Here is a 22,617-nt window from a genome sequence, read left to right as displayed (position 1 = left end):
TGCCACCCAAGCAGATACTCACCCTAAGTCCACTTCACATACCCTCCCCCACACCTTCACCCATGAACATTACTTGGATTTTTGTTTTGATAAGGTGTCCACATGTCGAAAAGTGCTCAAGAAACTGACATCCAAGTAGTGCTCACAAATTAATCCATAATCAGGTGTTTAATCTTTTCTGAAAGGTTAAATAGTCAAGGTGGAGATGGAGAGCATTCCAGAGGCTGGCTGCCAGCACCACAAAAGCTTCTACCTCAGACTAGATCTTTCAGGCACTCTCGATGGATACAATGGCTCAAAAGTGTTAATTCCATGAGGCTGGGGATGCGGAAATGTTTGGTGCAAGAGCTTTCTGCCTCTTCCGTGCCTTGTCCACCACCGCACACAGCACTTAAATGGACTGTTCCATGAGCAACCATGTGGATTCTCCTAGTCACGTTCCTGCTCCTTCCTTCAGCACATACACTGCCCATCAGAGACCCACACTCTGACTAAAGCACAAGCCCACACCCTACATACAAGGTTGCACAAATCTATCATGATGGGGAACTAACCAGGGCACATCCACGAGTCAAGAAAAATGAACAGAAAAGAGTCCTTATTTTAATTTCCATTTTATTTATTTCTGAAACTGGGCAAATGACATTAGCAAACATCAGTGGTGTTACCTTCAAGAACTGAAACTGTGCCCATTTCACCAAATTCAAGTATTACAAGAAAGAACAAATATTCGTTTAAGTAAATAAATACATACATTTCAAGAGAAACAATGTAAAATGAGCCCTTTTGTGACTGTGTGCTGGACCAGGAGCCCTGTGATGCCAGCACTCTTCGCCTGCTCCGCAGAACCCTATCTACCAGCTTAGAGCGTGAGGCAGAGACTGGCCAAGCACGGTATACATACTTCATTACAATACATCATTGCAGTAGGTCAATTTCATGGAAAATAAGATTATAAAATGTGTCGTACAAGAAAGCAAAGATTGCTTTCATTTACTGGAGACGTATTTTTCATCCTGTGAAAACATATAGGAACTTGAGACAAAAAGTCTATCTTGAAAAAATATGTGATGAGGTTACTGTTTCATGCAGAAAATCCCATGACAACAGCCTGGATACCATTATGGCCGAATAGCCTGGAGTGCATTAATGTAGTCATGAAAATACCCAGAGAGAAGACCCTCGTAAAATGGGAAGTGCAGAGTTGCCTGAACTTTTTTTTCATTTTTTGAACTGCTTCAGTGCTTGTTCTAATAATATTTCCCATTGACCGGTCCAAACAACCACCAGGATTACTGATGACCAAAGCATGCACCCAGTGACAGGGAATGTAAAGGGAGGAGGGCACGGACAGCAGCTGTAAAAGAGTTGGTTTAAGTTGGGATCAAGACCACCCTTTCTCTTCCCCTCTGAAAATGAGAGACTGACACCACCCAGGTGAGAAACGTGAACTGTTGAGGAAAAACATGACCATGTCTAATACAGGGTTACAGAAGAACCTTTGTTTTTCTTCTGTGTCAAACTTGGACAAAATGGGCTATAGGAAAGTTTAAGATAGATTTTGGGAATGGTCACCCTCCCCGAATGCTTTAAGACAGCACAATCTATGAACAGCCTGTGAACCATGAAGCCCCACAATCCAGCCCAGCACTACAGCCCGAAAGGATACCTCCACCCAAAACCATTGACTCTCTTTGGACTTCACCATCAATGATCAACCCTGACCTACATGTTTGTAAACTGTGGCACGTTTGTCGGTTCCAGCACCTTTATTCCAGCTGAAACAGCCTAGAAGAGCTGTCGGACATCATGTGGTCTTAGACAACAGAGAGGCACATCGCTGATCAGCAAGGAAATTAACATCCTGAAAAAAAATTCAGGGTAAATTTTTAGAGGCAAGCGCACATTCGTCACAATACATACATCACCACACGCACTGTGCACTGCCTAGTCACAGTGCTGCAGGACATCAATGCTTATAGTATTGAGAAATTTCCTCAAGGCTCAATTATTTACATTAGTTTGCATGTTGAGCCTCATTCCAAGAACAGACTCCCAGCAATGGAGCAAATGAGGGCACAAGTGTAATGCCTCATTGAATATATTTTCTAGTGTATTTCAGAGAAGATCAAAGAATCTTGATTCCTTTGCTCTTTCAAATAGTCCTAAACCTGCAGAAATAGATTTCACACAGACATCATTGTACAGTTTAGGGTTTTGTACCCAGGCAGAGAACAAATGCAAGCTAGGGTCATCCTGATAAGTCTAAATTGGAGCGCACGGACTGCAACTATCGGTAGCCTAGGGCAGTACCTGCTTCCTCTGGTTAGCCCTATGCTAGATCTAGCACTGCCATTTCCCACTCTGGTTTTGGGGTGGTGTGGATTAGGGGGGGTCAGGGGGTGGAGAGTCAAACGCAGGACCATAAAAACCCTGTTTACTCCACTCCTTGCCATTCTCTTAATGCATATGTGCAAAGAGGAAGGCTGTTGAAGAGCAAAAGGTGGTAAAAGGGGTTGTAGGAGAAAAAGAACTGCAATGAAAATGGGTGAATGAGGCAGGCATGTTAACAGGAACTCCCCAAGCAACTCTGGAATACAAATGGGATGTTATACACTACCTGAAACCTAGCTGAAGCTAAAAGTGATGGGGCAACAGATGTTGTGGCTGCAGCACCCACAAGGACTCTATACTTGTGGCTAGAATGCACGTGACAATATATTTCAAAATGCCCCCTAAGGACAGCATAAAATACTCCATTAACACTTCTCATAGCTGGATAAATTCATTGATTTTGTTAAGTATATCTCTGGCCAGCTCTAAAGCTTTCTCCTGTCCTGTTGAGAAGATGTCATTAGGTATGCCAGGTGTCTGATGATAATTTGGATACTGTGTCTTTTTATTATCCACTCCAAGTCTTTCTAGCTCCAGGACCATGCCCTGTACTTCCTTAAGACTGATGCTAAAAGCAGAGATTTTGCAAGCCAAATCACAGATGGGAGCGTCTGTATCAAAACCACCAGGTTTCTTACACAGAACCGCAATCAAAGCTTTCTGTATTGCCTGGTGAATCTTGTACAGCACCCATTCAGGACTGCCACGGTCAACGTCATGGAAAGCAGCTTTGAGATCACACTCTGCTTGCCGGAACCACCTGCTAACTTCACTCAGTCTTGGCTTTCTTTGCTGCCTGTCATGGTAGCCCCAAAAATCATATTCACAGTTAGATCTTCTTGTAAAGTTTTCATGATGCTGACGGTGCTGTGATGCCTCGCCATCCCATCTACTCCAGAATTTAGGAAAGCCTCTAGGATGTTTGTATTCATTTCTGGAGTGGCTTGAGCTACTGTAACCTCTGCTCGGACTGCTGAAGCCTCTGCCCAAGCCATTGTAACTCCTGTCATCTTCTAGGTCTCTTATTCTCTGCTGAAGATATTTGCAGACTTCATCAGCTAACTGTTCTTGCCCAATATTCTTGTCTGGATGGTACCAAAGATAAAGCCTTCGAATGGACTGTGTCTTCTCCTTCTTTGACAGTTTGTATATCTCAAGGAGTTTCTCATCTATCTCTCTTTTTATATCTTTCAAGGATTTCTCAAACCACCTGCCTTGATTTTCCTTTTGGTCTTGTAGGTTCTCCACCGTCAGCAGTTCTCTGCAGTTGTTCTTGCTGATGAGACATCTCTTGAACTGATACAGATCTAGGGCACTGACGTCCATAATACGATCCGGTCCAAGATCAATCCTGAACATCTCCACTTCGGTGTCACCACTAATCCTTGAATCCACTTTCTCCAGGATGATTGCGTAGACGTAGACACCTTCTTCATCAGGATCCATGTAACCTACAAATTCACCCACATTAAATTTGTTGACAATGATCATTTCTAGAGAGTCATGCCACTCACCAGGAATGTTCTCACCTGGACTTGGCATAGAAAAGCTTGTCTGGCTTGCAGAATTTCTTGACAGAATAGAGTGATCTTTCATAACATTGCTTATGTCTTGAGGGTTTTTACAAGAGAGCATTTCAACAAGGATCAACGTTGACTCACAGCTGAGCACATTCATCATTAACCCATTAATCTCCTTTGCCAGAGATGTTATTATCTTTACAGTTTCATGAAAAGAAGTTCCTTTCTTGTGCACCAGATAAACTTGGCACTCTCTGTCCAATTTCTTCAGGATGAACACATCTTTGGACAAAGATGTGTCTGGTAGAGACTCCAAACCTTTAAAAAGAATTGTCTGTATTTTCTCGCAGCAAATAATCTCTAATTTTCTGAAAACAGCTTTGCATTCTTTAGCAGCCTGCCCTGCAGATGTCTCTCCGTTGTTTTGTGCTCTCAGCAGGCTCACAAGGGCTTCCTGGAAGATACTGGATGAGAAAAGGCCATGTAATTGTTCTTTCAACTCACAGTCATCACCAAGACTGCATGGGATCCACGAGTGAAGGTTTTCCGACGTAACTTGTGAGAGCAGTTTAGGCTGAATATCCTCTGGAAGCTGTTGGAGGAGTTTCTCCATTTCATATTGATCATTAAAAAGACTGCATGTCTCAATGTGCACCAGGAACTTGAAGGAACCCTCTAGAGAACTGATGGCCCTCCTGGAATTGCAATTGTTATAAACCAACTTGGCTGAATCATAGAGTCTCCCGTCTGAAGCAGGGAGGTAAAGGGATTTTAGACTTTGAAGTTCATCGTTAGGTGAACTTTGTTTTATCAGCAAGAACAGTTTTTCAGTGGCTTTAAGAAGAGTTGTCCTCTGATTGCCGTGTGGCGATTCCTTCTCTTTGGTTTCATCATAGATTGTAGCAAGCACCCTGGTATAGTGGAACACGCTTGGCTCTGCCTCTACCCCAATACTCTCGAACAGCTCCCTGTACCTACCCAACTGAGAAGGCACGTTGAAAAGGTACGGCTTAAAGAAAAGGTGTTCAGGCAATGAAAATAGTACCTGACTAGGATCCACCAGTGTACTGTCTTCCAATAAAATCACTGGTAAACTTGTGAGAGGAGTGGGATCAAATGGAAGATGTCTTTGGAGAAAAAGATAGGATTCTTCTAGAACTTGATGTCGTTTTTGAACAAGTTCAAAGTTTTTGAATGGTGCTTGACACACATTCTTTATGTTATCCAGTACTGACTCCAGGGGTGGGTCGAAAAAGACCCCAAATGACTTAAGTAGCTTTTCTTGACTCTCAGTGAAGCGGGGCATTCTGCTGTCCTTTGAGGACTCATATTTTGTTTCCAATAAAGCCGCAGACGTCCACACTAGCATTTCAACACATTCATATGAATTCACGATTGAATCTTTAAAAGGAATCAGATGGGTATTATTTGCATATGCTGGGTGTATTTTTTGCAAGTCAGTATTAATGTTAACAGCGGATAAAAATTTGATAGTAGAGACGTTTTTAATGAAGTCCTTTGTGAGATTGTCCACTTCCAATTGAAGCATGTGTGAAAACAATACTTTTATCTTGGGCTCCAGTGATTTCACTGAGATACCTCGTTGTGCTTCTCGTTCAACTTCAGTTGCAAATGCAATGAAGTCCTGGTCAGATACTTCATGCCTCATGCCAACACCAAGCAGGATTTCCTTAATGCTGCTAAATGTGTGTCCTACCCGAACGAAGAAATCTTCTGGGATAAACCTTGTCTGCAGCTGAAAAGTTTTAAATATTGAACAGTCAGGGTCATAATAGAAAGATGCCTGCTGAAGCGTTCCTTGTCCATCTCTAATGAACTTGACAGATCTAAGTGAAGAGAAAATGTTTTGCTCTTTATCTTCAAATGCTTCAGGATATTGATGCTTTAGATTCAGTAGGAGGTTTGGAATTTTTAGTAGATGCTCTTCACACATGTTTGGGAGCAGGGGAAGTAGAAAAAATATAAGAAATTGTAAATCATCAAATGTTTGAATGTTCATGTCCTCAGCCAAAACTGTATGGCGGTAGCAATTGTGTAAAAAAACGGTCTGTGAATCTATCTGGTAGAGCCCTCTGTAGACATCATTCTGTTCCTTTGAGAGCTTTGTATCAAGGATGTATCTCTTCTGATAGACATTCAGTGACCGATGCTTTCCATCTATAGTTTTAAACAAGGGTAGATACTGGAGTCGGTCAAAAAAGCAGTACTTATTTTTGATTTTAGGTAACCCACCTACAAGGAATTTCAGTAACGTTTTTATCTCCCAGCTAGTTAACTTGTTCCAGTGGAGGCAGTTGTTTCTGGCCCATAGCATCTCCAGTACAGAGAAGCAGTCATTAGTTTGTAATAAATAAGGTTTGATGCTGTGGTATCGTATTTTAAAAGGAATTATGGATGTTCTTAGCTTAGGAAAACCTAACTTGGAAAGACCTTTGGCCAGATCATCATCCAGCAATTCATAGAAAATTATCTTGAGGTTACCAAGAGGCAATAGAAATATGCCATTTTCATATTCAAAAGACACAGGTACAATTGCCCAGTCACTTAAAAGAGCAACCAATTCTTGAAACATTAATTTGGTGCTTTCAATATTTTCAGAGTTTTTGTAAATCGTTGTCTCAAAAAACGTCCAGGCATCCTTCATCCAGGCTACATCACTTTCAGGTAATTCATGGTGAGCAATGTCATTCTTTGCTGAGACTTTGAAACTTAGTCCTAGGTAGTCTTTGATGAAACACGTTGATTCTTGAATTGTGAAATCTTTCAAGAAGCCTGCTTCCAGAAGTGAAAGAGCATTCTCAACATCAACCGCATCATGGCTGACAAAATTGTGCTTTTGTGCTGGAAATAAGAATGAAAATAGAGTAAGGTACTTAGGCTCAGCCTCACAGAACCTTCTCAGTTTTCCATCAAGCGTCACAAGAAGAGGAAGATCATTCAAACAATCACCAATCTTTTTCTTTTCAACCTTAAGACAAAAGTTCAACAGAGAGCGACAGCAGGATTCACTTTGAAGAAGGGTGTCAGAGACTGGATGAGGTAAGCTCTGCCCTTCTGGGTAAAGACTTTGGACCTTTAAGTAATTGCAGACTGTTTCAGGATGCAGATCTATAACTAGTACCTGCGCCTTTTTAAACTCCTCAAAGATGCTCTGGAGAGACTCAAAGGGAAGCACTACTTTCATGTGTATGTTCTGAAGAGCATATTCCAATTCTGCATCCAGCTTTCCTAAAATAAAGTGGGGTTCTTCTGTTATCACTTGATTGACACCAGCCCATTCAACAATCACAATATATTCTGTAAATGTGTGAGTTTGTTTAATTTCCTTCTTATAGACAGGAATGAGAGTACTTTGCTTTTCAAAGATTGTACAGTACACGCGATGAACCATATTCTGCAACAGTGGGGGGGTTTTCTCAGACATGCGGGGGAAAAAACGTAACAGTTTTGCATTAAGAGAAGATTCACATTCTTGAAAGTTTTTAAACCTCAAATGTCCTGCTGTGTTTTTGAAAAATGATGATTTACACAAGTGTTCCAGGAGGTCACAATACAGTGGGGCAAGAAGATGCGTTAGGATCAGAAAGTTCCATTCTGTTTTTGCACTCCCACCATCTTCTCCGCAGATGTCCCTACGGGCTGAGTCCAATATGAAACTTCCATTAATATGAACAGGCAGGCCTGTCTCCACTGGTAGCGGTAGAGTGCAAAATGTCCTACCTGGTACTAAGTCATTAATGCATGCGGCCACAGCCCCATGTGCTATACGGTAGGACTTCAAGCTCTCACAGACTCTACGAATATCAGCCAATTTATCATCATCATTGACTCCAATCTGCTTGGCTACAACCCATTTAGCAGCTAATTGAGACCAGCTACAATGTATGTCCACAGTGTAAAACACCTGGTGTGCTGAGGTCTCAGGCATGGTAAATTCTGCCTCTGCAAGCTCATTGAATTTCTTCTGGAAATCCATATGGTGCTGCTCATTAATACTGCTAAGTTTTGCATCAAGTGAAATAATGTTCTTTAGCCGATCATCTTCCTGTGTAATTTTTGAGAATTTGATGCTCTGAATGTTATTTAGAAAAAGTATAAAGTTGCTTGCATTCTTCTTCAGTTCCCCCCATAGTGCCTCGATGTCACGAGTAGATACCGTCTGATCTGAGATTTCAGATTTATGTACAATCTCAGCTGTCCTTAGTGGCAGGCGAAAGAGCGTCCCCTGTTCCAGATTAAACTTGGCAGGAAGGAAAGTATCATACACATCCTGAAATGTATTTTTAAACTCTGAGTTGACAGTCATCTTTGCACCAGGAGAGCTATGATGTGAAGTATTCAAGAACAGAAGGTTGGGGTCAAATATACACAATGTACTGTCACCCGTCACAAAAGATGGGCAGTCTGTCAAGTGATAGACAGCATTAAACCCAAGCCCATACTTCCCAGTCTTGTCTAGTCGATCACCTTTCCCACCTTTGCCTAGTTGTTGAATCCCTTCAATATCTTCATTAGTAAAGACTTTATTGTTATAGATACAAAGGGCTGGGCCTTGTAAGGGGTTCCACTCTTCCCCAAAAGTACGTAACGTAGGATGTGTCCGCCTGTCCCATACAAAATGGATCTCTGTGGCACCAGAGTCATCTGCATTCTGAATAAGCTCCTTAAGAATATCGGTTCTGGAGGAGTATTCACTGATAATATTCCTGATACGCCTTGTAAGGTCTTCTTTGGCCCCAAAGTCTGACACCCAGCGGGACAACTCAGAAATTTTCAGGTTCTGCAGAGTTTTGTGAATTTTTGTCAGTACCTTGAACCGCAATGCCACAGACCGAGGGATCAACTCATGACAGAAGAGCATATCTTTCTCACAAGGTAACCAAGGAGTGTCGTTGTAGTGAAGCCTGTCTGCAGGGCGCAAGATTCCATCTTGATCTGGAAGGAGCATGTACTGCGTTTGATGATCGCAACTAACAGCAGTTTCATCTCTTGTTCTTTCAAATATCACATTGATGAGTTTCATTGTTAAATGGAATTCCTTTTTAGGTAACGGATTTCCTTGATGCTCTCTAGCAATGCTCTGAAGAACAGCAATGTAGTCTTCAACTGTAAAACTGTCTCGGACGCCTAGACACTTCCACAATAGATCAAATTTATGATATTCCTTGGGCAACTGATACAGGTAGGGAGCTGCTTCAAATGATATACTGCCTGCAACTGAACTCAAATGTACAAACTGATGATCTATAAGAACAAAGGGAAAGTCAAAAGCTCTAGTTTTAATCTCATTCATTATCCCTGGCTCATCCCTTATGGCTTTATTCAAATAGGTATAGCACTTTCTGGCAATCTCTGAAAGTTCTTGTTTTGACAATTCATTTGACATTCTAGGAACTTTTGCTAGCTGCAACATCACTGTCTGAATTGATGGAAGACTGTTCAGTCCCAAAAACTCCATGATCTCTTTACAGAATTTAAAATCCTTCCCAACATGTTTTTTACTAAGGACTGGTTCGCTAAGGTTAACCAAACTGAAATGCTTGTAATGGAAAATCTCCATGGGCTTCTTGAGTACAATATCAGCCACATTCTGCATATTGCTGCAAGGTGGAAGAATAGCAGGAAGAAAGGCAATGTTCTTAAATAGAACGTGGTCAGTGTTACTAGAGGTTTGTGCTACAAGGTCCCGGAGCAGCTCCAGTATATGGTGTACGTGTCTGCATGCCTTTTGTCTATCATGCTTCCAGACTGCTGAGAGGTTTCGGGCTCGCTCCATCAATTGCATCATGGGGAGGCGGTCTTTTAACATTCCGAGAAGTTCAAGGCGGGACAACCGTTCAAGTTTCAGATAGGTTTCAGGTGTTCCCTGAGGAAAGCGTCCATCTTCCTTCCCAAACAGGGAAGCTACTTTACCCTCTGGGTGAACTAGATTGCCAATGATCTGTAGGGTTCCATAAGGGATCGATGGAATGCAGGGGACAGACATTAGCAATCGATCTAGTTCCTTATTGTTCATATCAATGGCATGTGTAATGAGGGCATCCCTTGCTTCTAAGGCTACATCGCCCAAGTTGTTGAATATAATCTCTCTGTAAAACCTTTCCCAGTTGTAAGTATTTCTAAGCAAGGCTTCACCACAACCACTTGCAATGAAACCATATTTGACCCACTCTGGCAGCGAGATAGCCACAAATGGTTTGGGGAGCATTTCAGAGAATACCTGTGTTGCAGTCGCACCAATGTACCTGTTTTCCACAATTTCGGAGCTTAAGAAACATGCATGCTCAATCGTGCACCATTCATTCCCATTGTTAAACACTGCAAGAAACCCACAATCAAGCCCCTGGGCTACTGCTCTGTAGAAAGCTTCGACAGCTGCAACAATTAAGGATTTAATTTTTCTAATATCAGGCCAAAATGTGTAGTAGTTGTAGCCTTCTAATAAACCATTCTGACACATGTTCTGGAGCTGGGCTAGAGCTCTTGCCCAAGCCACCAGAACTGCATCACAAAGAAGCTTCCTGTTCCACTCACCCTTTTCAGTTGTGTCCCATAAGCTTTTCCTGTTGGACATGACAGCAAAGGCTCCATTCAGGTGAAATGGGAGACCAGAGAAAATTGAAAGAGGCAGAAAACAGAAAACCTGGCCAATAAAGTCATCCAAATCAGGTGTCCATTTCCCAGTGTCTATGTTCCTTTTTAATGGCAGGGCTAGCCCGGCCACTGGGAGCGAAAACCTGATTTTATTCTGCCTGTTCTGTTGAAATGTTTTTAAAGACTCCCCAATGCCGAAGCTGGAGTGCAGTAGATAATGTTTTTCATAAGTTCTTGACTTTTGCATCGTTGTGACACTGATGATTGTAGATTCAGTGACATCAACAACATTGTTTTTGGGCAGTACAGCTGAGATAGCCTTCTGCTCATTCTGAAGTAAGAAGTCATCAGTAATGCTCAACTTCTGAGCCTGCTCCCTGCATAGTTCCAGCTGCAAAATAGTGTCATGAGGTGATAATAATTCAGGAGGAAGAAATCCAAGACTTATGTCCTGCACTCCTTTTAGGAAGATTATGAGGTTTTGGGAAGACTCTTGAAATATATTTACAAGTACTTTAATCTCTTGTTCACCAAATCTTTGATCACAAATCTTTGAGCTTTTTGCATCTTCCTCTGTTCTGAAAGGCAAACGAATAAGTGTTCCGTTGTAGTCGAGTGTTCCCTTCAGATCGCAGCCAAAAACATTCTCATATGGGTGAAACTGATCAGAAAATAACTGAAGTACTTGAGGGTGCTTCTGGAGGTTTAGTTTGATACCAGGATTAGCTTCATTTTGAATGTGTTTCGTGAGATGATTTGCATTGGGATCAAACATAAGTATACTACTACCACTGAGTATAGATGGCACATCGGTTACACGATACACTGTATTGAAACCAAGTCCAAATTTTCCAATCTTCTCAACCTGGAGCTCTTTAGTAGCTGCTCCAACCCGGGTGATATTACAGAAGTCGTCATTACTGAACTTGCTGTTATTATATGACCACAACGCAGGCCCATGGCAAGATGCCATTTCTGGGTCTATGAGACTGTTTCGAAACAAAAGATTTTGTCTCATGTCCACTAAGAACTTACAGATAGTGGCACCTGCATCGTCAGCGTTCTGTATCATCTCCTTGAAAAGATCCACCTCTTCGCTGTATTCTCTGAGGATGTTCTTTATTCTGAGTGTGATCGGTTCAGAGGGTCCCCAGGGTTCAAAATACTCTGGCTTTAGTATCTTGGTGCTGAGTAATGGGACTTTAAGAAAGGCGGCTGTGGTCAATGTGATATCTTCATGAACAATGTTATAGTCCAGGTCATGTCCAAGGTCATTCAGATGTTCCTTCGGCATATCACAGAACAAGACAGTAGACAAGGGCCTTAAGGTGAAAACTCCTCTCCCTGAATGCACTGGAATAGGAAGGTCGTCTGCACCGTGAAGGCCTCTTCTCTTCATCCAGTCCAAAACAGATATAACAAGTTTTAATTCAACATTGGTGCCACAACCTGAACTCCTGACCTGTATGTCCTTCATAATTTTCTGAAGCATACTAGTCATCTCACCGTCGGTCATGGTCTCACGAACTCCACACTGCAGGAAGAGCTTTTTGTAGATCAGGAAATCATGGGACACCTTCTTGATCTGGGAGCTCAGATCTAAGTCTTCTGGATAGGACATAAGGATCTCAGATGGGGCAGAAAAGCCAGCACCATTCCAGATCCTCATACTGTCCAACATGTTCCGGAACTCACCTACTTTGTCTTGCAAATGCCTGTAAATATTGTGCAATTTCATGACCAATGAGTAGTAATCTACTGTCTGGTAATGAAGGCTAAGGGCTGTGAGGTTTTCTATTACTTTCTTGGGAGGTGGTGATTCATTCAAGGCAAGACTAGTACTTGCTTGTTCATTGAATTCATCAGTGATGGGCATAGAGAACTCCACAAGAGAAGAGTGCTTCTTATTTCTCATGTCTATAGGTTTGCAAAATGTTACCTTAGCATCAGAAGCAAGCCACGGTACCCACGCCATGCTACACAAGGACTGCATATTTTTGATATCAGAGCGTGCGAGCACCTGGGTATCATTGCAAACTTTGACAAGTGCTCTTGCCTTCCTCTCTAGAACCCAAAGATCTTTTATACCCTGGTTTCTGTTTAGCTCATCTGCAATCTGTAGAACATCTCCCAGGGAGATGTCCTGAATAGTATCTTTCAGCCCAAGAACTCTCAGAGACTTCAATGTTAGTGATTCCTGAAAGCTGCTAGGAGGAAACCTACAGGACTCAAATAAATCCTGAAATGTTACAATTTCAGGGTCAAAAAGAGCAGACGGCTTGACCATCTCCCCATTACAAGGTATGAAGGGCAGGCTTTCACAAATTTTCCTGAGCTCATTACTCTGACTGAACAGTACATCACCATTTCTCAGGATCCACAGCATGATGCCTTCTGCTTCACTTCTGTGATGGACATACTGTCCGTTTTTTATTGCCACAGCAGACCGTATAGCAACATCAGCCGCGCTCAAGAAGGGTACCCTAATCTGCTGCAGTAGCCGCCGATCATTTTCACTTCTGCAGGAAAGCAGTGTTTCTGGCAGCACAAGGTCACTGGGAATAGCTGGGACAGTGCATTTATCTACAGCTTGGGCATTACTTGCTGGAACCAGGTCCGACCCCGTGGACTGCAGGGAGCGCATCTTGGTAAAGATGGGCAACTGAGACATGACTTTGCACTCTTCAATGCTCAAACTGGTTGCCAGTGAGAGTAAGTCACTGAACATTAGCTTCTGTTCCACTGTCATTGCTGTCAGTTTTCGGATTACTGTGGCCACACCTATATTTGAACAGGCCTTTAGGATATTGTTGGATGTGGGTGCAAGAACATAGTCCGATAGATTCTTGTGCCAAACTTGTGAGTCCCATTGGCGTATTACTGTGCAGCCAATTGTTTCTAATATATTAACCATATTTTCTGTCAGGCTGGGTCCATCTTTGTTTAGGACGAGAAGACAAGATTTCTGCCTCAGCCTTACCAGCTTGAATGTCTGGGCCCCATGATCCACTGGGCTCATGGGCACCAGGGGATACCCTTCAAATGGTGATAAGACATCAGCATCCTGCTGAAGAAAGTTCCAAAATACATGTAGCCATTCTCTAGGAGGCTGTAGCGATTCATCCGTGTGCCAGGACACCTCATCCAATCCACTCGTCCAGCTTGCTGGTAAGGCCTTGAGTAAGTTCTTCTCGATCACCTTCTTATCCAGGCACACAAGATTTCTGAAGATCTCTGCAGAAGACAAAAGATAGTTTGTAAGCGAATAGTCCTAACTAACATCGTTGTGAACATCAAGTGATTCTGTGAGCTAGAACAGTTCACAAATATAGAAACACATGATTTTAAGGCTTGAAAGCATGCACAGCCTTGTTGGGGGAAGGAAGGAATTTAACAAAGGAAGTCATAATACTTGTAGATGAAATTTATTCTGTATATGTTGTTGTTACCCTTGGCCATATTGGTGTAGTCACTATGTTTATTTACCTGGTCTTTGAGCATCCAGTCAGGCGTACAGCTGGGTTATTCCCCCCTCAAAATATTTACTGGCCTGTGCATATTTGCCAGAAAATTCCATCTCTCTATCTGCGGTCTCATTGAATACTTCTATCCTTTCCCTCACGAGTACCTTCCTTTCAGCAGTGTTACAATAGACCTGTATTTCTTATTCAGGTGTTGCAATTTTCTCCTACTTGTCTAATTGGTCCCTTAGCGCTTTCTGCATTCCTTATTGTTTGGATATAGCTGCCATCTTATACATGCTTTGAGGCTACCCACTGAGTGACAAAGGGAGACACAGTTCCCAAATATGTTTAAGAAGTATACGCATGGGTGTCTCAGTATGCTACCTTCACTAATTTTCCCTTTTAGTCTTTGCAATAGCATTATGCAACAATGCTGGTGACTAATACAACAGTGCATAAGGCAAATAAGTCATCTCTACCATCCAGTTCATCAACTGTCTGGAGCAAAGGTAGACGTCTATCTTCAAAAGGGAGTTATGTACTGCATAATAGTAAGTGTATGTATGGTCATTTGGGTGTGTCTCTCCAGACATCAATTGAGCCTAGTGTTTCCATGTAGTATTGCATGGTATCTTTTGAGATGTTAGTTTTGTCAGATGCTACATTTAACCTATCTTTTGCACATTCCAACCCTATGTGTTCTGAGTCCCCAAATATGTTATGTTATAGACCAAATATAAAGAGCAAGGTACACTCAAGGGATAATAGTGTTATCAAGTCAAGAGGAGCACGGAGTTAAAAATGTATCTAATTATCAAAACCCTGCTTAAAATGTCAGGTCTTAAAAGCTTTCCTGGATGTTGCCAATTCAGTGAAAGAATGAATCTCCAATGGGGGACCATTGTATTCCTATGGCACTAAAGTAAAGAATCTGCATCCCTACCCACTATTCCCCTCCACCCCAGTCCTTATTTTCCTAAATCTGGACACCGCCAAGAAATTGGCAGAGGCAGAACAGAGAGTTCTCCCAGGAACATATCTGAGTAGTCGATCTCAAACAATCTGGGGCTAATCCCTTTCATGCTTTAAAAATTAGGCAGCAATTTTTTAATTTAATAATTTGCCGTCTAATCGGTAGCCAATAGTAGCGCTATATTGCTCCCTCTGCATGAGAATAGTGGGAGCGTTCAGCGTGGGTGTGTGGGTGTGTGGAGGAGGTTTGATAAACAATGGTTGTGTGATAAGCTGCCTCCTAAAATCTACTTTTAATAAAGAGCCTTCCTATTTTAAGTTGAGCCTAGGCAGAGTGCAATGCTGTTTTGGAGATATGCTGTATTTCACTCTATGGGCTTTCATCATGCCCATTGCTTTTCATTAGTTCCTTCGTGTGACTTTTAAAATTCCTTTCTTTTCATTGGTAAAACGAGGCTATTTGTCCTACCTTTGAGTGTTTTTCGCTTTCATGGCTACTGCCCCTTTTACATGTCCCACTACTCCTTGGCTCATTTATGGTTTATTTGGCACACTCTACATAAATAAATAAAACTAATTATATTGCGCACGCTGCAACGCCATATGGAGATGCAGCGCGCGCAATGTAATTTGTTTTTTTCATTTATTTATGTACTTACCTCCGTTCGGCCGTATGCCGGAAATAACTACCCCCAACCCTGCCCCTCCCCCGCCCCAACGCCCAGCAGCTCTCCCTCTAGGAACCACTACTGAGTGCTGGTAATGCAGCAATGGACCAGCCTTTCAGAAGTATGCCCTCCACCTCTTTAATAAGGGATTTGAAGCTTTGCAAATCAGTGCATGTGTTTGAAAGCTGTGCTCTCAGCAACGTGGTTGGCAGGTTATGCTATCATATAATGTATTGTAGTAGGCTCTCCGCACTGGTCAGGGTTTGTGTGAAGCCACTCGAAAATGTTGCTATTGTTCTTTCATGTGAACCACGGATAGTATGTTGCATTCCCAAGAACCTATCCAAACAGAAAGGTCAAATGAGATTGCTTTGCTATTTGTGTTTTTTTTACATTTCTTTAGTCCTCATTCACCTCAAGGTCTAATGTCCATCACTTCGGCCCTTTTACGAAAGTGAGACCAACCTTCTAAGGAAATCCGACAAACATTTCCTTCCCTGCTATATCTCTCTCTCTCAGGGTGTTTGTTTCACACCAGCAGCGGTCTTAAGTACAGACTGGGGACCCTGCAGCCAGACTAGAGAGTTTTAGAAGTGTAATCATTGGGCAGATGTATATTTATTATTTCATATATCATTACCCCTCACTCCCCGCGACACCCCACAGGCACCAGCCCCCCAAACTTGCAGGGGTTTCCAGAATCTTTTCCTCTTTGAGTCTTTCCCTAATAGGTCCAATTATTTGTGTTGTAGTGAAACTTTATTTTCCAAGCGGTGCTACCCCCTGCATCTGTAAACGTTCAAAGCTTCAGTCAGAGAGATATTACAAGAGAAACCGAAAACACAGTCAAAGTGCTTTCAACTGTTTATTTTTTATTTTTTTAAAGACAGCTTATGTGCTCAATAATTCCTTCTGCCTTCATTAACGCTATTTCCATCTTAAACAGGGAGCATAGCCTATGGCAGCTACTTATTTTTTCACAAATAATACAGTTTCAAGTAAGAGTTGCATAAAAAGAAAACCATGTGTTAGGTAAAATGAACCGTTATTTCTGTATTTTGCCTCCTTTTGTACTTCTCTCCGGCTCAAGCTGCAATTATAATAGCATCTCTTGAGTTCGAAGAATTAAAAAATTTCATTTTGCGATGGGCCTAATTAAAAGCAGGAGGCTTTTTATAATTCCACCCCCACCCCATCCCCCCAACCCCCTGGCTAGTTTATGGGCTGGTATGCACAAAAATAAGCAAGTATGGAACAAAGATACCATAGTACCAATGCATCCAAAGCAAAATTAAAAATTAAAAAAAGAAATCTCGCCGGCCGGGTTCTATGGGGTGTGGCAGTGTGAACATCGGCACCTGGGGTCTGGTTCTGTGGCCTATAATAGCAGCGGCTTTGTTCATCACTACGTTTTAAGGCCTTAGACAATCCCGGTCGATAATTTAACTAGAAGCTGTCTCTGTTAGTTGCATTTCATGATCTGTCACTTGGAAAAGCACAGTGAAAAAAATTGGTGCTTAACCCGCCGCTTTCTTGTCTTTTGTTTTACCCTTTTCATCTACATCTTGTAGTGTAGTTCCTATATTCCCAATAGGCTCTGCGCATTGGAATAATATATCCTATAGATTTGACGTAGGACTTAGGTCGAGTAGGTCTCTATCAAATATATTAGACTTAATTGTGAGCTCAGAGATCACTAGAAACTTTCTCGAATACACAAGAAGGGATTAGTTTCTGACAAACGCATAAACATTACAACTTTGTTTCCCCAAGAATAAAACTGATCTTCAGAGTCATGGAAACAATAGATAGATAGATATTTTACCCCAGTCATTCGTGCATGCTTCGTTTCTTCAGAGGTGCAGAAAAATAGAGAGACGGGCGTTTTCAATAAAAGATTTATTGAACGGTCTTCTTTCTCATGCACGTAAAGTGAACTGCTACAATCGTAATACTGGTTGCAAAGTATAATGCGTACATTAAGAAGAGTATTATAAAATAATACTGTAAAAGCATTGTATGGCTCCTAGACCATAGGTAAATACGTACATAAATAACAAAGGCTAAAAAGTACTCAGCTGGTGCTTCTAAAATACGCCTACCCCAAATGTACCTAACCTAAGTTTAGTACGAGGGAAGAAGTAAGTGAGGTGTAGCATAGGTTTAGTCCGTTTTCGCCAAGAATTTAACCAAGAGCTCTCTCAGGGTCTAATCAACTCTGTACCTTGGTTTTAGAATGAAGGAGGTCTGGTAGCTCTGTCTCGGGACGCGGTTTCCCAACACCCCGCGAGGGGAGCTTGGAAACACTGGAGCTGGATTCTCCAAGAGAGAAAGGCAGCCTCTCTGTCAGTGTGTCAGCTGGAAGGTCCGCTTCCTTCGGCACTTGCTATAGCTAGCTGCGTCGGGCAAGTAGCTAGTCGAGCTGCTCCGAACCACCGTGTGCTTGCTAGGGCAAGTGTAGGCATATTTATACCTTGAAAGTGCCTAGTTTGACGTAAAGTCGGACATAAAAACATCACCAAAGAACCCCAAGGGAATGGTAGTTCTTTGAAAACGCCACCATTTCTAGGACAAATCAATATTCAAGCAAGGGGATGTCTCTGACTGCTGAAGCAGAGTTTTCCAAGAAATCGTTGTGGCTTTTCGGAACTAGTGGAAGTAGCCATGCCTGTATTTGGACTGGATGGGTTATGTCTAAATATGGGCAGGATTTCTATGCCTATATAAGGGCAATGTGAATTGTACCTATATAAGGGCATGAATCGGTAAATTACGCTTGATTCTAAAATGCTTCACAACAATCTAAAGTGATTTCATAAAGGTGCCTAATATGTAAATAAAAAAATAAATAACAGTGTGCTGCATGGCTAAATACTTATACGGTCCCAAAGGAGAGACCTATTGGCTATGCCACTGCTTGTTATAAAGAAGTCTGTCTTTTTTTCACTGGTGTCGAGGAGCCATATGGATTAGGAAGAGTGTGCCGGGTCTGTCCTGTTCTGGTTATTGGCAGTTGGTGTGTAATGATCCCAAGTGGTGCCAGCGCGACCGAAGGAGACATCTGCAGCCAGCTATTGTCAGAGCAGGAGCCTTCCTGGTGAGTGCCTGATTTGTGGGGTATGTTGATGGGAAACGTCCTTCAGACCGAAGCCGGAATACCGATGTGCCTTTACAGCACCAGCAAAAGAACCAACGCATCTTTAGTACGCATTTGTTCAGCAGGTAAGTCACTATAACAACTTGCCTTAGGGGGGCACATTGGTGGAATGGTGTTGGATTTAAAGTCTTATAACGACTTGCCTGCTGAACGAAAGCGTACCAAATACGCATTTGTTCTATTGACCGTGCTGTAAAGGTACAGCTTGATTCCAGCATGTGGAATACTGTCACACATTCATGTTGATACTTCTCTGAGGTCCATTTGAAAGTGGAAACAAGGGGGCCTCATGGCACGAGACAACAGTGCATGAGCTGCTTGTGTATCAAGAAAATACTGCAGATTGGAAATTTTTTGCCAAACCCACTTTAAGCGGACTGGTTCCTGTGACAGCAATGCGTCTCCAAGGTAACACAGATTGCTTACTCTGTCCTGAGAAGACGCAAGTTCCAACCTCTGCTCAGCCAACGGATGATGGCAAATGGTGGTGCAAAAAAATTAAAAAATAACCTTAAAAAAATGTAATGGAAATCTAAGAAGTGCGCAAAGGGTAATAGTGGTGGAGCACCTAAATTTAGTGTGATTTAGAGAGTTTTGCTTTGCAACCTTATCCGTTGATTTTGACTTTGAGGGCACCACCACGTTTCCTATTTGTAATATGGAAGGAATTACTGCACCAACACCATTCCTGGGTACTACAGGAGAACCCACTCTTAGATGGGAGGGATGGAATGAAGGCCTTGAGGCATATGTTGAAGTGACTGGTGGAGACAATATACAGCTTCAATCTGGCACTATTAAAACATTATCTAGGTGCATAAGACATCTCGTTTTGAAACACAGATATGACATTGATGAATATGAACACAGCACTAAAACCGCTTCACCTACATTTTGGCTAAAGAAGAAATGAGGTTGTAGAAAGGTTTAAGTTCATGAAAAGAAGCCAGACTCCAGGAAAATTTGTAGAGAACTTTGTGGCTGTGTGGAGACGTCTTGCAACTACAGGTTTACTATTATTATTTTTTTCTTTACACAACATGCAACGGGATCAAGAGGTACAAAAAGTCAACTGCAGAAAAGTTCAAGATCTACCAGCAAGCATGGGAGGACCAGAAGTTTGACAAATTGCATTGCGAACGATCGGGATGCAAAGAATTTCATCCTTCAAGTATGGGACATACGAAAAATTAATGAGAGTAATCCCTTCTGTGAGATCATGGCTAATGGGGTGAAAGTGCAAGTAATGGCGGACTCAGGTGCCTGGTGAAGAGTATTTATCTAAATTTCCTAAACACACAATAGATTAGTGGCTTATTAAAATAAACAATAGATTTGGCAGGGTATATAAATGCAACCTTAGAGTTTCAAGGGTTATGACAGTCTCATAAGTACATTTTGCCAGAGATGGGTCCTGTTTGTTGGGATGGCTGCAGCAAAAAGATTTGTTGATGCATCTTGATCCCAATCATCCTGACTCGGTGTTGGGGGCAAAGTCAGAAATAAGAAAAGCAGCTGGTAAATCTTGGGGAGAGTGACTTTTCACAGGTATTCAGTGATGACCTGGGTATCTTGAAAGGGTTCATCCATAATATAATGTTGAAAAGTAATGCACAAACAAAGTGAGGAGTATTTCCTATGTTTTGAGAGACTCCTTGAAGAAGGCGTTACAAATCGGGTGATATCATAGAGGAAATAGAATCGTCAGAAGGCTGGCTCCAATAGTGAGAGCAAAGCGAGCTAGTGGGGATATTCGCTAGGGCATGGATTTGCATGCTTTGCGTTCTGCAATATGAGTTGGCAATGATCTTTTCGACCTTAGATTATCGTACATCCAGATTTCAGGCACCTAACATCTTTAATTTCACCTGAAGGGGCATACAGGTTTAATCCCAAGCCCTTTGTTCATTGAGAGATGCAGAGAATAAATATTCCACGATTGAAAAAGAGTCTTTAGCGTGTTGGTGGGGCAGAAGCTATATCATCAAGTTTGTATGGGGACCCAGATGAACTGTGCACACTGATCACAGTCCGTTGATGGATGTGTTTACCAAGCAAGGGTCAGGTAGTGTTTCTGGAAGAATTGCATGGTGGATTTTGAGATTATTGGAGTACAATTTTTCTCTCCAATATGTTCCTGGGAAAAAAAAGTCTATTGTGATTAGCAGTGCATGATGTGCAGGAAGACGAGATGGAGGGTGATATATTAGTTGCCAGTGTTTGCAGTAAAACTGATGAGAGTATTTCCCATATGGAGTAGGTAGAAGAAATGCAAGGGGATGTGGAGCTGCAGGAAGTAGAAAATACCTAACAGAGGGTTGGCTCAAGAAAGATAAATTATCTGACCATGTAGAGGCTTCTCTGGACATGAAGTTGTCTTGTTCTAGTGAGGTAATGTTAAGGAAAGATTTACTAGTTGTGCCAGAGGCATGGAGATTAACGATAGTAGATTTAGCCCACAAAGGTCCTGTAGGCATGAGTGCTACCAAACAGCATATAAAGGGCAGAGGCCTTAGTTGGATCGCAATATTGAGCAGAGCATAAGGGATTCCATTACATATGCATGGAGTGATAAGTCATAGAGAACTGTCTTATACATTAGGAGGATAACTGAAAAGATAGATGCCCCATGGCAAAAAATTCTACTTGATATATTTGGTCCATACAGTGTCCTTGGTGCTGGTCTCATGCATGCCTTGGTGGTGGTAGATATTTTTCTCGATGGCCAGAGGTGACATTTACTCACCATCTTACATCTGATGTGGTCATTGATTTTCCAACCACAGTATGGGTTAGGGAGGGAATTCCCAAAACCATTTTAATGGATAATAAAGTTCAACTTGTGTCACATGCCTGGTGATCATTTTTGGATTCTAAAAGGTGTGGAACACATTAGTTTGTCTGTTTATTACCCCCAGAATAATGGTTTAGTCGGGAGGTTAAACAGGGTTTTGAAAGAAGGTATCCAGTTAGTATTGTGTAGTGGTATTCATAGGCGAGAAGATGTCAGAAAAATTGGTGTGTGTGTATCGCACCACACCTTCTACCAATACTGGTCATGAGGGGGCGGAAACCAAGGGCTTCCCAAAGTAAAGATGTGGGGAAACAAAGAGTTTGAGTTAGGAAGCAAGAGATTAAGTGATTGAAAAAACTATTATTGACTGGCATCTTGGGAATTGGCTCGTGGCAAGAGGATTTGTGGTCAAGGCCCTAAAGGGTTCTCAAGATTTTCCATTCCACTCACAGTCAAGTTCAGTGATGGCAATGTTTGGAATAAGTTACCACCTCCTTTCAATTTCAATCTGAATTACTAGCTTGTTTGAAGGAGTGTGAAGGACTGTGTCGGAAAGAGAGAAGAATGAGTTTAAGCTAAGGAAGCCAGGCGATATCTGGTCAGGGTGAATAAAATGCCAAAGTGGTTAAAAGATTGCAAAACGTTTGACTTAAGTTGTACTGAAAATGCTTGAAATGTTCTGTACATCAACTTATAGAATTTCCATATATTGTCATCAAATGTTGTGCAATCACTTTTCCAGCAGTGTGTTATTACTAGGAGTTTTGTATTTGTTGTTAGTAGGGAGGGAGAAGTGTTAGATTCCTCCTTCTGCACGAGAATGTTGTGAGCATTCAGCCTGCATGTAGCTGCCTCAAATATGCAGTGTCACTCACGGCCCATTCTAATTATGGTCACTCAATTCCGATACATTTTTGCAAGTTTGTTTTTATGTCAGCTTCTCTGCTTTCCGAGAGCAGCATTGCCCAACCATCCAAAGTTCCTTTTGAGGAGTCTGTAGCTTCTCCGTAAGTCACAAATACACTAATGTCAT

General features: G+C 41.9%; 1 protein-coding gene across 4 annotated transcripts in view; it reads right to left on the bottom strand.

The window, feature by feature from the left end:
* Window positions 1-601: 601 nt before the first annotated feature.
* Window positions 602-22,617, bottom strand: part of LOC144770403 (sacsin-like) — a 210,032-nt gene continuing 188,016 nt past the window's right edge. For all 4 annotated transcript variants that reach the window (XM_078654908.1, XM_078654907.1, XM_078654909.1 and 1 more), the window contains exon 8: window positions 602-13,763. In XM_078654908.1, the coding sequence (XP_078511034.1) occupies window positions 2,770-13,763 (10,994 nt within the window). In that variant the 3' untranslated portion in view covers window positions 602-2,769. The remainder of the gene's footprint in view (window positions 13,764-22,617) is intronic.

The sequence above is a fragment of the Lissotriton helveticus genome, chromosome 7, assembly GCF_964261635.1.
Source record: "Lissotriton helveticus chromosome 7, aLisHel1.1, whole genome shotgun sequence".
Taxonomy (NCBI): Eukaryota; Metazoa; Chordata; class Amphibia; order Caudata; family Salamandridae; genus Lissotriton; species Lissotriton helveticus.
Note: the sequence above shows the minus strand (reverse complement) of the source record. Positions and strands in the feature narration are given on the sequence as shown.